Here is a 16,173-nt window from a genome sequence, read left to right on the forward strand (position 1 = left end):
TATCTTTGGACTGAGAAGATAGGTTATTAGGGATAAAATCATTCTTTTATGATGAATTTCCCCCAGATTTAAGATTTTTTGGATAGGTCTCCAGGTTCCGGAGCTCCAGGCCTCCAGGTGGTCTCTGTACAAGTAAAAATGACAAAAAAAAATTTTTAAGAGTAAGATGTTAGCTTATGAGACAAAATATGTATGTTTTTCTTCAAATATGTGAATAACAATCAAAAAGAAGCATATTTTGTTTTATAAGTTAATCTGACTCTTCAAAAAAAAAGCTTATTTATAATTTTTAACTGTACAGAGACCACCTGGAGGCCTGGAGCTCCGGAACCAGGAGGCCTATCCAAAAAATCTTAAATCTGGGGGAAATTCATCATATAAGAATGATTTTATCCCTAATAACCTATCTTCTCAGTCCAAAGATAAAGCCTATCCTCACTGTTTACGCAAATGTGTCATAACTCCCCCCCCCCCCTTAACTTTAATTTTAACAGAAATTTAAACAGAAATTCACAGTGTGACCACTATGTACGTTATGTTCAATATGTTCATATTGAACACCATTTTTAGGTTTTTTGGTACGTTTTTGTTCGTTATTGATTTTTGTGTACAATATGAACTATTCAGTATACGTTATTGTACGTTTTTCTGTAATGTATGGTTAGTATTACTATTAGCAATCATTAATGTTATTGTATTTCATAAAAACTATTTTAAAAAATTTTCTGCGCGCTTCGCGCGCCATTTAACAATTTATCCCGAGATCTATGACGTCATTGTGAAGCTTGCATAAAATAAAAAAAAATCAACTCAATGAAGTATTTCACTAAATATCAAACAAAAATTTCCTCTAAACTAATTGTAATTACAAACCTTACCAGGACATATGAGAAGTTACACTTTCAAGGAGTATCACATTTGTTCATCAGTTAGCGAGATAATTTTTAGTTGATTTTTATGTTTTCATGTACTTATAGGAATGAGACACTACTTTTTATAATACAAAGTAGAACAATGATTGTCTGTCTGTCTGTCTTAAGATTTCGGTGACCAATAAACCGATTGGGTTCTGCTTTTCAGGTAACATACCTACTGGTCCTGTTGTGGTTTTAGGCTATTAATTTGGGAGTTGGGAAAACCCCAACCCCCCTAAAAAAATTCCCCCTCAAATTTTTTATTTATTTTTGTAAAATATAACAAGTAAACTCCCTTTAAAAAAACTCACTCATTTTTTTCTTTTTTTTTACAAATCATGAACGACCAATTCTATACCTATTAGAGGGGGACTTTACAATACCTCTTTGGGTGACGCCCCTAGAGGCTCGAGGCGAAGCTGCTGGAATATTTAATCGTACTTAGATAAATGAATAAAAACCTAATTATTAGGTGGTACTATTTACATGATTAAATTGGGGTAAATTTTCTAATGGGTGGTAATAAAGAGGGGGTAGGTAGTTAACACCCAAAACAGATTCGAGAGGGGTATAAAAATTTCTGCCTTTACCCCCTCCACTACCTCACAAATTGAGCTTTTTATACCCCCTCCAATGAAAAAGTTTGGGTATCCTAGAGGCCTCTAGGGGGGGGGGAGGGGGGTAATTTTTTCTAAGGGCTATTTCTCTTGGGAGGGTCGTTGTACCCTCCCCCAAAATAGTTATAAACCTTCCCATGACCTATGAGAAGCTACCCTGTTAAGGAGAACCCAATCGGTTCAGCGGTTAGCAATATCCTTCATTATAAACAGACAGACAGATATTGTTTTACTTTGTATTATAGACTAGTGACTCCTCAACTATCATCTAGAGGCTCTATATTGGAAGAAATTTGGAGGGCATAAAAATAGCCTAAAACCCGGACTTTAAAAAAATATAATAGCCTAAAGCCATCTAGGGACCTATAAGAAGCTTCCATATAAACGAGGACCACATCGGTTCAGCGGTTAGCGAGATCCTTTCCTACAAACAAAAAAAGCTTACTACTTTATATAATAGGACTAGCGGATTAGCCCCTAGCCTATAGGGGCTTTGCCCCAAGAGGTTTAATCAAACCAATTTTTCGTATTTTAGATTTAAAAGAAAAATTTAAAAAAATTTTTTGGGGGAAATTTTTTTTTTTGGGGGGGGGATAGTCGACCCCCGCGACCGTGGCTCAACACGTAGCGCATCCGATCGTCGTCAGGAAAGTGATAGGTTCGAATCTCGGTCCGACACTGCGTCGGAAAAACTAATTTTTTTTTTTTGGGGGGGGGGTATTTTTCCTTTTTTGGGGGGGTTGGGGGTGTCCCAACCCCCAGGGGAATAATTATAAACCTTCCCGGGACCTATGAGAAGCTACCCTGTAAAGGAGAACCTGATTGGTTCAGCTGTTAGCGAGATCCTTTGCTACAAACAGACAAACAAACATCTTTCTACATTGTATTATAGATATCAATTCTCTGAAGAGTAGATCCCAATCAGTTCATCGTTTACTGAGATCTTAAGCTTCAGACAGACTGAAAGACATTGTTCTACTTTGTATTATAGATATATGTATATGTGGTTTATGGTACGTTATTGTACGTTATTTTTTCAAAAAATGAACGTTATTGTGTTCATTGTAAATTTTTTGTAGTACATTATTTTCAATATTAATATCAAAAAGGCGGTGGTCGCCCTGAATTCAGTATATTTTCAACAAAAAAGCTTGACTTTAAATTGCTAAAATTCACTCGCTCTTGTTCGCATATAGCCCGCTTTGTCATGTGAGTAGAGAGATAATTCAAAAGAGATAATGTCTGCTGGAGGGTGGTAGAACTTTAAATACTTGTCACTGGTTGAATTCAACTGAAATTTTATACTTTCAACATTATAGTTATTATTGAGCTGTTCTTTCAACTTTTACTCGGATCAAGTTCATCACATGAAGTACTGCCTTCATATTGTTATTTCACATCTATGTTTTATCTGTGTATTAACAATAAATATGCTTTATCTATTGCAATCGTTATAAAATAATAAAAATCCCTTTATGAATTTAAGTTAACAAAATCACATTTTTTTCTTGAGTTTCTAATAAAACAAAAGATAATATCTCATACTTCAAATGTACATGATTTATATTATTCTTTAATTTGTAATTTGTATTTATTATAAACATTTAAAAATACATAAATTCATAGTTTGTTTCATGTTTACCTCGAAATAACAAATAGCATTACAAAAGTACGTTCGTTACGCTTTCAACAGGACCTAGCGTTGAATTGTGTGTACACATCTGCATAAGAAAGGGCATAATTTTTTCATTTTGTTCATATAAAAAGTTAGCTATAAATAGTCGCATTTCTTAAGATCAAGCTTTTCTCACGTAAATTATATAGTGTAAAAATTTATTTTCTAGGATAGTGTAAAGCACATTACAAATCCTATAATAAGTCAGCTAAGAATAGTTGAATTCTTTAATATAAAGTTAGCTTTCTAGAAACTATATACTCAAAAATTTTAAGGTGTTTTATCTGCTGGAGGGGTTCCTTTTTCAGATTTACAAAAAAGGGGTCAGATTATGCTTCTTGTCTTTATAATTCTATTGTCATGTGTAAACCTTTGTAGGTCTGTTTTCCAAAAAAGGAACTATCAATGGCTGGCTGGCGGCTCAGCCGTCTTTTGTTGTTATTTAGAAAAATCCGCTTCCATAATTTAGTACCGGCTGTTTCATAAATGTTCAGTGATTATGAAATGAAACTAAAATCTGAAGAAAAAAAAAGTTTAATGCTACTGAAAGGGATAGTTTCACGAAGTGCATTTGAAAAAATTAGTGATCTTTTAATTTTTATTGTTTTAAATAACGTAGTAATGCATAATATTAGGTTATTGATTAAAAGAAAAAAAAATTATTAGGTATTTTTCACAAAAAATGAGTTCTAAACTTTATATTCAGCTTATTTACATGTGATATATGCCGAAAACTTTTTTGTCAAAAATGAAACTTTAAAGAGCATTTACTAATCAATAGAACTTTTAACATTTGGAACAACAAAATACAGGGACATTTTATTGGTTATAGAAACAATTTACCCAAACTATATTTATCTTATATTTTTGTCCAGATATTTGGTGGGTACATGGTGTATTTCATATGTTTATTACATACATATTTATTTTTTCAATCAAGTTTGTATGTATATGGTTATACTGTTTGTATTGTTATGTTAAAAAAAAGTTTTTTTTGCTCTATATGGTACATTACTTGTATAATATCTTTACTAATTTCAAGGAATAACTCATGTATAATATATACCTAGTCAAGTGCTTTTTTGTGATTTAATTCTTCTTTTTTAGGAAAGAGTAAGAAGTATACATTTCATCATATGCCCAGTTCACAAACAACTTTTAGAGGTCGACCGATTTATTCTGTAGGTCAACCTAAACAAGTACAACTAACAAATGCCTTTATAATATCGGTCAACCTAAAGCTTCTTTAGGTCGACCTAAAATGTCTAGAGGCCGACCTATGTCTTTTGTGAACTAGGGTATAATCTTTTTATTTTGAAGATTCTTAGGTTTAAAGAAACAATCACAAGAACACACTGCAGGCTATGAAACACAACAAAGTAAGATAAAAAACTTTAGAATGCTTTTATTTGAAAAAAAATATCTTTTAAAGTTAAATTAATTCAAAGCCTAAAATAATTCTACTTTCAGAGTGTAGGATGACTCAAAATGGGTAAAGAAAAGGTAATACGAGATTATGTACCCATCCATTTTTAAAATTATAATATTTAATTACATTTAAAAATACCCATTTTTTTAGTTAAGACATCAATCTGGCTGATACAGCAAGACATCGCTGAATTTTTCTGGGCAATGCAAAGATTGTGATAAAACATTTACTGCTCTGTCTGCTGAAATCTTGGCCAAAAATATACAGCGACACAACTCTCTTTTTTGTCCAGCAAATGTAGGTCAATTTTTATTAAATGATGTAACTTAAAATTGACTTTGACAAATATTTACATTTATTTTGATTAAGAAGACAAGATTTTTTTAGTTTATTAAGTACCTACCTATTAAATCATTTTTATTTCATATAATTTAAGGCACTGTAAATGAAGACAGCACCAATGATAGTGGAATCGTTTTGGAATCGGAAGCTTCTCTGTGCATTCCTATTTCACCTGAAATACAAATTCCTGTCCCAGAACCTGATATTTTTACCTTACCACTGTTGGAACATCAAACATTGATCCTAGATTCAATTAAGATTTTGCCCTTCGAAAACAAAGCTTTGTTATGTCAAGGTAACTTAAATTCTCAAACTTCATAAAAAGACAGCATCATTGTTGATACAAACTTTAAATACTTTTAAACTAATTAAATTCATTGTACTGTCACACATATGAAAAATGTTTTTGAAGCAAATTAATTTAAAAAAACACAAATTAATATAAAATAAAACTTTTCATTTGTCTCTTTATTTCTTATATATTCAACTTGAATTGTTTTTTATTTAGTTCTGAAAATTGCTTTGCCTGGTGTTTATCATCCATTTCTTTTAAAAAGAGGCAATAGAATCTCAGAAGAGATAAGAAAAATGGGTGTTGCAGTGAGGGAATTTTTCACAGGCATTCAACACAAAGAAATAGATAATAGTGATTCTTCAAATTTTCAAAACAATTTAGATCATCATTTGCTACACAATTTTCAAATCAAACACCATTTAACTCACATTTCAATCAAAAAGTCCAAACCTATTCTCCCTTCCAGCAATAACCTAAATGCCATGAACAGTGAAAGTAATCATGAAAGTGAAAGCTCAGGAAGCAGTGACGAAGGTGGCCAAGAAGCTAGACAACCAAAGGAATCATTCACACCTGCTGAAACCAGGCAGACTAATCGCTACCTAGCTCCTGAGCTCTACAATGAGCATGAAACTAGAATACAAACAGGGATGAATAAAATATCCTTTAAAAGATTTTGTGATTTGTGTGCACATAGTTGCATCGAACGTTCAAGACTCTCTGTAAATTCACAAATATTATTATATATACAACAATATAGAAAGGCTAAGCCATACAGAGACCTTAGTGTTGATTTTTCTCTTGGCGTTAGTGGAGTTTTCAATATTGTCGAGAAGCTAATTTTTACTGAGGTCAAGAATTCAACCAATATTCCCTACTACATTCAAATTTCCAACATTGATAGAGATGTCAAAACAATGATGGAGTTTCTAGGTAAAGAATTCCCCCCACTTCTGTCAAACCTTGCTAATGAATTTAGAGACTCTACAGGAAAAAACCGTAAAGTAGCATGGGGATTTCTGGATGCCACCTACCTCTATTTGGCAAGTTGTTCAAATCCTTTGATTCAAAAGATAACACATTGTAAATTCAAGGGCCAGAACGTGCTAAAAGTGTTGGCGATAACAACTGCCACAGGTAAGATTCATCTATATTATTCTTTTCTACACTTCATATATGTTACTTTAACTTAATGGTTTTAAACCAATTACCAATAACACGATCGTATCCTATAAGATTTTTTTTGTAAGAAGCTTAAGATCTGGAAAAATACTTATCTGAACTGTTTGTACTTTTAAGGGAGCTTGATAAATGTCTTGGAGTGGTTTAGGGCTATTTTCCTGACCTCTTTTGTCCTCCCCTAGAGGATAGGGGCGCAGCTGCTAGTATTTTCAAAAAGTACATGCAATTTTATTCTAAAATATTCTTTCTTGAATTAGGTAAATTTGTGGTTGTGTTTCCACTCGCTTCCAGTATAACCCCCAAATCTGGAGACACAAATCTTATGTCAGCACTAATAAAGGCAGAAGACACTAGGTATTACTTTTTCATCTTGGCGTTAGTGGAGTTTTCAATATTGTCGAGAAGCTAATTTTTACTGAGGTCAAGAATTCAACCAATATTCCCTACTACATTCAAATTTCCAACATTGATAGAGATGTCAAAACAATGATGGAGTTTCTAGGTAAAGAATGCCCCCCACTTCTGTCAAACCTTGCTAATGAATTTAGAGACTCTACAGGAAAAAACCTTAAAGTAGCATGGGGATTTCTGGATGCCACCTACCTCTATTTGGCAAGTTGTTCAAATCCTTTGATTCAAAAGATAACACATTGTAAATTCAAGGGCCAGAACGTGCTAAAAGTGTCGGTGATAACAACTGCCACAGGTAAGATTCATCTATATTATTCTTTTCTACACTTCATATATGTTACTTTAACTTAATGGTTTTAAACCAATTACCAATAACACGATCGTATCCTATAAGATTTTTTTTGTAAGAAGCTTAAGATCTGGAAAAATACTTATCTGAACTGTTTGTACTTTTAAGGGAGCTTGATAAATGTCTTGGAGTGGTTTAGGGCTATTTTCCTGACCTCTTTTGTCCTCCCCTAGAGGATAGGGGCGCAGCTGCTAATATTTTCAAAAAGTACATGCAATTTTATTCTAAAATATTCTTTCTTGAATTAGGTAAATTTGTGGTTGTGTTTCCACTCGCTTCCAGTATAACCCCCAAATCTGGAGACACATATCTTATGTCAGCACTAATAAAGGCAGAAGACACTAGGTATTACTTTTTCATCTTGGCGTTAGTGGAGTTTTCAATATTGTCGAGAAGCTAATTTTTACTGAGGTCAAGAATTCAACCAATATTCCCTACTACATTCAAATTTCCAACATTGATAGAGATGTCAAAACAATGATGGAGTTTCTAGGTAAAGAATGCCCCCCACTTCTGTCAAACCTTGCTAATGAATTTAGAGACTCTACAGGAAAAAACCGTAAAGTAGCATGGGGATTTCTGGATGCCACCTACCTCTATTTGGCAAGTTGTTCAAATCCTTTGATTCAAAAGATAACACATTGTAAATTCAAGGGCCAGAACGTGCTAAAAGTGTCGGTGATAACAACTGCCACAGGTAAGATTCATCTATATTATTCTTTTCTACACTTCATATATGTTACTTTAACTTAATGGTTTTAAACCAATTACCAATAACACGATCGTATCCTATAAGATTTTTTTTGTAAGAAGCTTAAGATCTGGAAAAATACTTATCTGAACTGTTTGTACTTTTAAGGGAGCTTGATAAATGTCTTGGAGTGGTTTAGGGCTATTTTCCTGACCTCTTTTGTCCTCCCCTAGAGGATAGGGGCGCAGCTGCTAGTATTTTCAAAAAGTACATGCAATTTTATTCTAAAATATTCTTTCTTGAATTAGGTAAATTTGTGGTTGTGTTTCCACTCGCTTCCAGTATAACCCCCAAATCTGGAGACACAAATCTTATGTCAGCACTAATAAAGGCAGAAGACACTAGGTATTACTTTTTCATCTTAACTACTGGCACACTTAATTTTAAGTTAACTTTGAAATTGAAAATTGTTTTATGATTTTTAGGATGATCATATGTTGTTGTTGTCCGACGTCTGTGCAGAGGAAGGTGCCATTTTCATGTCTACGAAGGTAAGATAACTTATTTTTAACTAATAATATATAGGTATGATTCTTGGTCTGTTTTTCAAAAATCTTTTTATAAGTAATTCGTCCGACTCTGTGCGGTGTGTTATAAATATAACTGCAAATTGCAATCATATAAATGAATACATTGAAATAATTCTTTGAAATAGCAGATATTCGTATTGGCCCATTTAAATGTGATATTTGCCATAAATGTTTTCAACTTAAAATAAATAGTTTTGATAACATAATTAATCACGTATTTGTATTCATTTTAGTCTGAGAAAAGAATTTTGCAACGAGATGATCAAAATGAAAGGATTACTTTGGTACAGGTGGATGATATAGAAGAAGACAATGACAAGTGTATATCAAGATACCATACAATTGTTAAATTGGTTAGAATCTGTTGTCATGGTAATGAGCAGGGTCATGGAGGTAAGAGGATTTTATATTAGTCATTTTATTTAGTGTTTTACATTGAAATAACAGTTGAAAATATATTATTTTTAAAGGCTTGAAGATGATTTTTCGACACTTGACAAAGCTAGAAAGTTGTTTAGTTATGAACTAAGATTACAGGTCAGGGAGGAGAACTTCGTAACTTAGGCTCAATATGCTGAAGAGCCTCAGAACAGACAAGACAAAGGTATCTTTTATAAAGACTTTACAGAAGCTCCTGATGATTGGGATAATGAACTGTTTGGTCCATTTGTTGAGCAATGAATAATCAAATGTTTAGTGCCTCCATCAATTAAGTCTGCAAATGACAAGCAAAAAGTAAATTACCGAATGGCACACATTGCAATTTCTAAAGAACCCTAAGATCAACTTGCTCTGGAAGGTGACCTTGGAAGAATTGTTGCATGGGGTTGCACCTGTAGCTACAAAGCAGGCAGTATAGGTAGGTTTACATTTAAAAAATCATTTTTGTTTATTGTATAAATTAGATTTATAAAACTTTATTTCTTTTATTTTTAAGGTGTCTGTTTGCATGTGTCTTTTTGCTGTTGATTACTTGCTGTCCAGCACTTCTGGAGGAAAAAATTAATCCTGATTGTTGTTTGTTAACAAATCATCATGAAACTTTAGTTCCTGATTATACAATTCAAAGTGAAGTAGAGAAAAGGAATAAAGTTTATAAAATGGCAAACATAGGACCAATACGTTCTCGATATGATTTGAGATACCAAAACTTTGATGATTCAATGTCCTCTATTTCTCAACTTTCTGATCAATCATACTTTGATGTTTCAATGTCACCACTTTCTTTTGATACTGATTCAAATGTGGACAATCCCCTGAGCTCACATTCTGCTACAATTGATGGGGATATCAGTTCAATTAAAGAAGATTCCTTTTCAGAAAATCAACATCTGAATAGGTCTTCGAATACTATATATTCTTTTTCATCTGATAGTTGCTCTCCATAGTTAAAAATCTCTTCTAACACATTTTATTCATTTTCGTCTGACCAGGGTTTCGGATCCGCATTGATTTTATGCGGATCCGGATCCGGATCCGGATCCTCAAAATTTGGTCAGTGCGGATCCGGATCCGGATCCGGATCCTACTGGATCCGGATCCGGATCTTTGACAATAAAAATAAAATCACCAAATTTTTCAAAAAAATTTATTCTTCAATTCGAAGTCAAAAATACTTTTAATTTTCAAGTCTGAACCTAAACCTTAAAGATTGGCTCTCATCAAGAGAATGTCTGAGATTTTATATAAATTTAGGTAGATTTTTCCATTTTTTCCGCATTTTTTGGAGTCTAAGGATCCGGATCCGGATCCGCATTTTTTTTGCGGATCCGGATCCGGATCCTTGGACTCAAAATATGCGGATCCTTGCGGATCCGGATCCGGATCCGGATCCGGATCCGAAACCCTGCGTCTGACAGTACAATCAATTCCAATTTGAACATTACTGTTGATTCTTACAATCATTCACCCTGTCAAAACATTAACAACAAATCTATTTTTCTAAATGATTCTGTTGATTCTAATTTAAGTGTACATAAAAGGGGGGGGGGCGTAATGACATTTATTCGTAATCCGTGAGCAAAATGGTCTTAAAATTTAGCTAGACCCTTCAAACTTGGTATATAAGCCTAGTCCTATAGGTATTACATCTAAATGGCAAAAAAATCTAAAATTTTTTATTTTAAGGTTAGGTTAGGTAAGAAAAACCCTGCGGAAATGGGGTTTTTAGGCTTTTTTTGGTCTATTTTGATGTGGAAGCTTACCCTAAATTGTTTTTTTAAGGGTTTTAACTTAAATACACTGTATCTATTCATATGGACATTATTTAAGATGATTCAGCAAGTCGGGGACCGACCCCAGGGGGCTAGGTGGGTGGCCCGCAGGGGTTAAGTGCCTTTTTCCCAATACATATGTTGTAATACATCTAATTATAGGTTTTTAGGTCAAGGAACTCAAATTTAGAGCTAAAATAAGCATTAGACTAATCTGAAGCTAGCCCCAGCGGGCTAGGTTGGTGGCCCGCAGGGGTTAAGTGCATTTTTTCCAATATATATCATGTTATATATCAAAATATAGGTTTTTTAGGTTAATAAACTCAAATTCTAAGCGAAAATTAGCATTAGACTAACCTGAAGCTAACCCCCCCCGGGCTAGGTTGGTTTTCTGCAGGGCTTAAGAGCATTTACCTAACCTAAACTAGAAACTTATTTTTTTTTCTTGAATAAACTGTGTCTATTAATGAGGACTTTATTTAAAATGATCCAGCAAGTCGAGGACCGACTAATCTGAAGTTAGCCCCAGCGGGCAAGGTCGGTGGCCTGCAGGGGTTAAGTGCATTATTTTCCAAAATACATCTTGTGATATATCAAAATATAGGTTTTTAAGGTCAAGAACTCAAATTCAGAGCTAAAATAAGCATTAGAATAATCTGAAGCTAACCCCAGCAGGCTAGGTGGGTGGCCTGCAGGGGTTAAGTGCATTTTCCCAATATATATGTTGAGATACAACCAATTATAGATTTTTTTAGGTCAAAAAACTCAAATTCAGAGCTGAAATAAGCATTAGACTAATCTGAAGCTAACACCAGCGGGCTAGGTGGGTTGCCAACAGGGCTTAAGTACATTTTACCTAACCTAAAAACTTACATTTAATATTATTTTTTTTAGGTTTTGTTTCTCAAATAAACTGTCCATTCATGTGGATCTTATTTCAGATGATCAAGCAAGTCGAAGACTGACCCCAGCGGGCTAGGTGGGTGGCCCGTAGGGGTTAAATGCATTTTTTAGAAAAAGTATGTGTTATCATACTTCAAATTATAGGTTTTTTAGGTCAAGAAACTCAAATTTACAGCTAATAAAAGGATCAGACTAATCTGAAGCTTGCCCCAGCGGGCTAGGTGGATTGCCTGCAAGTCCTAAGTGCATTTTACCTAACCTAACCTGGAACCTTACTTTTTTTTTAGGGTTTTTTCTGGAATAAACTGTGTCTATTTATGAGAACATTATTTAAGATGATCAAGCAAGTTGGGGGACCGACCCCAGCACACTAGGTGGGTGGCCCGCAGGGGTTAAGTGCATTTTTAAAAAGTATGTGCTGTCATACATAAAATTATAGGTTTTTTAGGTCCAGAAATTCAAATTGAGAGCTAATAATTGAATCAGACTAATCTGAAGCTAGCCCCTGCGGGCTAGGTGGGTTGCCTGCAAGGCTTAAATGCATTTTACCAAACCTAACCTAGAATCTTACTTTTTTGAAGTTTTTTTAATTGAATAAACTGTTCATGAGAACATTATTTAAGATGATCTAGCAAGTCGGGGACTGACCCAGGCGGGCTAGGTTTTACTTAGATACACAGTGTTCAGTCCTAAAGCCATCATTTAAAAGATTCTTCATACAGGAGGCTGACCCAAGGAGGTCCCCAACTTGCTGGATCATCTAAAAAAATTTCCTCATTCATAGACACAGTTCATTCAAGGAAAAAACCAAAAAAATAAGTAAGTTTCTAGGTTAGGTTAGGTAAAATGCACTTAATCCCTGCAGAAGATCTACCTAGCCCGCGGGGGTTAGCTTCAGGTAACACTTATGCTTATTTTAGCTCTGAATTTGAGTTTCTTGACCTTAAAAACCTATATTTTGATATATAACAAGATATATATTGGAAAATAATGCATTTAACCCCTGCGGGCCACCGAGCTAGCCCACTGGGGCTAGCTTCAGAGTAGTCTTATGCTAATTCTAGCTCTAAATTTGAGTTAACTGACCTAAAAAAACTTATAATTAGATGTATAACAACATATATATATTGGGAAAAATGCACTTAACCCCTGCGGGCCACCAACCTAACCTGCTGGGGTCGGTTCCCGACTAGCTGGATTATCTTAAATAAAGTCCTCATTAATAGACAAAGTTTATTCAAGAAAAAACATGTAAAAATATAAGTAAGTTTATAGGTTAGGTTATGTAAATGCTCTTAAGCCCTGCAGAAAACCAACCTAGCCCGGGGGGGTTAGCTTCAGGTTAGTCTAATGTTAATTTTTGCTCAGAATTTGAGTTTCTTGACCTAAAAAACCTATATTTTGATATATAACAAGATATATATTGGAAAAAATGCACTTAACCCCTGCGGGCCACCAACCTAGCCCGCTGGGGCTAGCTTCAGATTAGTCTAATGCTTATTTTAGCTCTGAATTTGAGTTCCTTGACCTAAAAAACCTATAATTAGATGTATCACAACATATGTATTGGGAAAAAGGCACTAACCCCTGCGGGCCACCCACCTAGCCCCCTGGGGTCGGTCCCCGACTTGCTGAATCATCTTAAATAATGTCCATATGAATAGATACAGTGTATTTAAGTTAAAACCCTAAAAAAAAACAATTTAGGGTAAGCTTCCACATCAAAATCGACCAAAAAAAAGCCTAAAAACCCCATTTCCGCAGGGTTTTTCTTACCTAACCTAACCTTAAATTAAAAAATTTTGGATTTTTTTGCCATTTAGATGTAATACCTATAGGACTAGGCTTATATACCAAGTTTGAAGGGTCTAGCTAAATTTTAAGACCATTTTGCTCACGGATTACGAATAAATGTCATTACGCCCCCCCCCCTTTTAACTTGACCAAATCTTTCAAATGAAACAATTGATTTAGACAATTCCTTAAATGAAAGCTCTACTGATAATTTAATGATTTGTCATGATGAAAAGTCAAGCAATCCTAAGAAAATCATAGTTATTGATGATTCAAGCGATTCAAATGAGTCAGGTGACGAAATGAATGTCATAATGCCTAAAACTCCAACACAGCTTAAGAGAATTCGCATTGTTGCAAGCCCTAGAGTTTTACAGGCATTAAAACATAGGTTTAATTCTGTTCTGTTTTATGACTTATGTGTTTTCATGTTGGGGATGCAATATAACTTTGAGAAAGGAAATAAAATCCTAGTGATGAAAGACATTTTTATGTTACCACTATTGTAAATGATTTGTTGTGTTGAAAGACCAAAATGTAGAGTGATTCTATTATTCTAACTCATCAGGTTATTTTTTTTCAGGAAAGAAATCTCATCAAAATCTGAAAATCTTTTTCATCGCCAAGTCAAGATCCTTCCCCTTTTCAGAAAGCTGGTATGACAAATGAGGTAAAGATTTTGTTATATTCCTCCTCCATATCTAAAGAGATGTGTTATAAAATCAAAACATTGGACAATGTCTTGTTCTCAAGTAACATTTAATGTACTTTTCCTGATAAAATATTATGATTTAGACAATAACTCTTTGTCCCATACAGTGTTTGGTATTGCTGTTTCACCATATGAGTTTAAAAGAACATTTGCCGAATATTGGATTTTGTAATTATGTCACTGAGGTTGTAAATCTGTATCTGTTGAACATGCCATCTGAGGATCCACTTTCAGTTCTTATATTTGCCAAGTAATTTTTTACCTATTACCTACAATTTTCATTTAAAATATCAGATACGACTGTTTTACCTTATTATTTTACCTACTCTTATGGACACTTGTTTAGGGCCATCATTGAATTTGAATGTACTCCTTTTTTTTGCTTTTATCACTATCAATTGAATAAATGATTTTTTTGCAATATTTTTGTTAGTTACATATGTCTATTTTATCTCCAACTTAATATTTTTATTGTTACCTAGGGAAGGAGTCTCGGTTGGAGAGCTTGTTGGCTTAGTTGCTCATATGGGAAGTTTACCAACCAATGGCCATTATGTCTCATACATCAAAGTTGAAGGTAGGTGTTTCTTCAATTTCTTAACTGTTGAAAACATTTATGGCATATGATACATTTAAATGGATCACTTTACATGAACTTAATTTGTTTATTTGAGGTATACTTATCATTACACATGTGATTACACAAAATTGCTTTATGTAGAAATCCTTTTTGCATATATCACATTTAAATCATGGATATCTACTTATTATTATATTATCAAAGTATTCCTACTTGTAACATACAATATCATGTTACATAGGTCATTCTTGAAAAAAAGTAAATATCCAACATTTAAATGTGATATATGCCAAAAATGTTTTCAACGTAAAGGAAATTAATGTAATCACATAAGGAAACCAATTGAAAACTTCTTTAAATAGTAAATATTCAATTTGTTACCCATTTGTGTATGTTGATGTGGTTGGTTTCCAGCCTATCATTTATCTGTTTTAGCCTATAATTTATGGTCCTTATTTCAGGCCACATGTACTCCAGAGCTGGAGGGAAATGCAGAGTAGAAAAGGCGACATAGACATTAAAAATGTTTTGTTGAACTCACATTTTTGGGTTTCTCTCCTTTTCCGGAAGCCTTAAAGGGCGAATATAGGTTTGATATGATAAGAGCTTATTTTAAGCGTGCAATTATATAGATTATATATAACTTAAAGACATTGACATATTTAACAGTATAAGTCAGTTTCTAGCCTAAAACCGAACTGATTCCTTGATATAATTATGCCATTTCGCGTAACTAGTGTGGTTCCCTAACAAATCCAAACATCCCTGCATCACACAAGGCTGCGTCGGAAGGTTGTATTATAAAGCTTTTGTTCAATCATATTCATAATGAAGACAAAAGGATTTGAAAAAAAAGGATGCTGCAACTTTAACTTTTGATCAAAAAAATTTTTCATAACATAATTTTGTAAAAGTACATTGAAAAAGGAAGGGCAGAAAACTAATTTTTAAAAAAATATTTCAAAATTATAATATTATTTTTGTTTGCTAAAAGTTGCATCATGTTTGTGTTTGTTATGCAGGCTTTACAGGGTAAATATATTTTACATATTATATATTTTTATATAAATATATTGTATTCATCATGAATCAAACTAAATGCAATTTAAATCGAATTTTTTTCATAGATTTTGACTATGAAATGTGGTGTTTTTATTGTAAAAATGTAATCAGTTACCTGCAATCTAAGTTTCTGACAAAGATAATGATATAATTTTGTGTCTAGGCGACATAATTTAATATTGTTTTTTCTTTAATGAGCATTGGAAATCTTTCAAATATTTCATTGTACATAAAATGCTATTTTGAAATGCCTAGAACTTTTTTGTTATTGAAGCTGAAGGCTTTAAATTTGGGGTATTGGGTCTACTTGTGGCAGTCTTTCAGCAGTTAAAGCGTGGTATTTCATGCAGGCATCCTTTAAGATGCATGCCAATGAAATAATCAATCAAACTTAAGCAAACTAGTCAAAAAAAG

The 16,173-nt window shown here is 33.5% G+C and overlaps 2 protein-coding genes across 3 annotated transcripts in view; both read left to right on the forward strand.

Annotated features, from left to right (window-relative positions):
* LOC145329084 (uncharacterized) overlaps positions 1 to 16,173 on the forward strand; it is a 60,432-nt gene that overhangs the window by 2,044 nt on the left and 42,215 nt on the right. The window lies entirely within an intron of this gene.
* Positions 307 to 15,352, forward strand: LOC145329095 (uncharacterized). The gene is made up of 16 exons (XM_080173129.1): positions 307 to 4,585; positions 4,677 to 4,709; positions 4,786 to 4,932; positions 5,072 to 5,272; positions 5,486 to 6,409; positions 6,712 to 7,160; positions 7,463 to 7,911; positions 8,214 to 8,310; positions 8,391 to 8,456; positions 8,729 to 8,888; positions 8,966 to 9,354; positions 9,433 to 9,834; positions 13,989 to 14,075; positions 14,201 to 14,367; positions 14,600 to 14,694; positions 15,159 to 15,352. The coding sequence occupies exons 13-16, from the start codon at positions 14,064 to 14,066 to the stop codon at positions 15,209 to 15,211; spliced, it is 327 nt and encodes a 108-aa protein (XP_080029255.1). The 5' UTR covers positions 307 to 4,585; positions 4,677 to 4,709; positions 4,786 to 4,932; positions 5,072 to 5,272; positions 5,486 to 6,409; positions 6,712 to 7,160; positions 7,463 to 7,911; positions 8,214 to 8,310; positions 8,391 to 8,456; positions 8,729 to 8,888; positions 8,966 to 9,354; positions 9,433 to 9,834; positions 13,989 to 14,063; the 3' UTR covers positions 15,212 to 15,352.

The sequence above is a fragment of the Acartia tonsa genome, chromosome 1 (genome assembly GCF_053477335.1).
Source record: "Acartia tonsa isolate MP-2025a chromosome 1, ASM5347733v1, whole genome shotgun sequence".
Lineage (NCBI taxonomy): Eukaryota > Metazoa > Arthropoda > Copepoda > Calanoida > Acartiidae > Acartia > Acartia tonsa.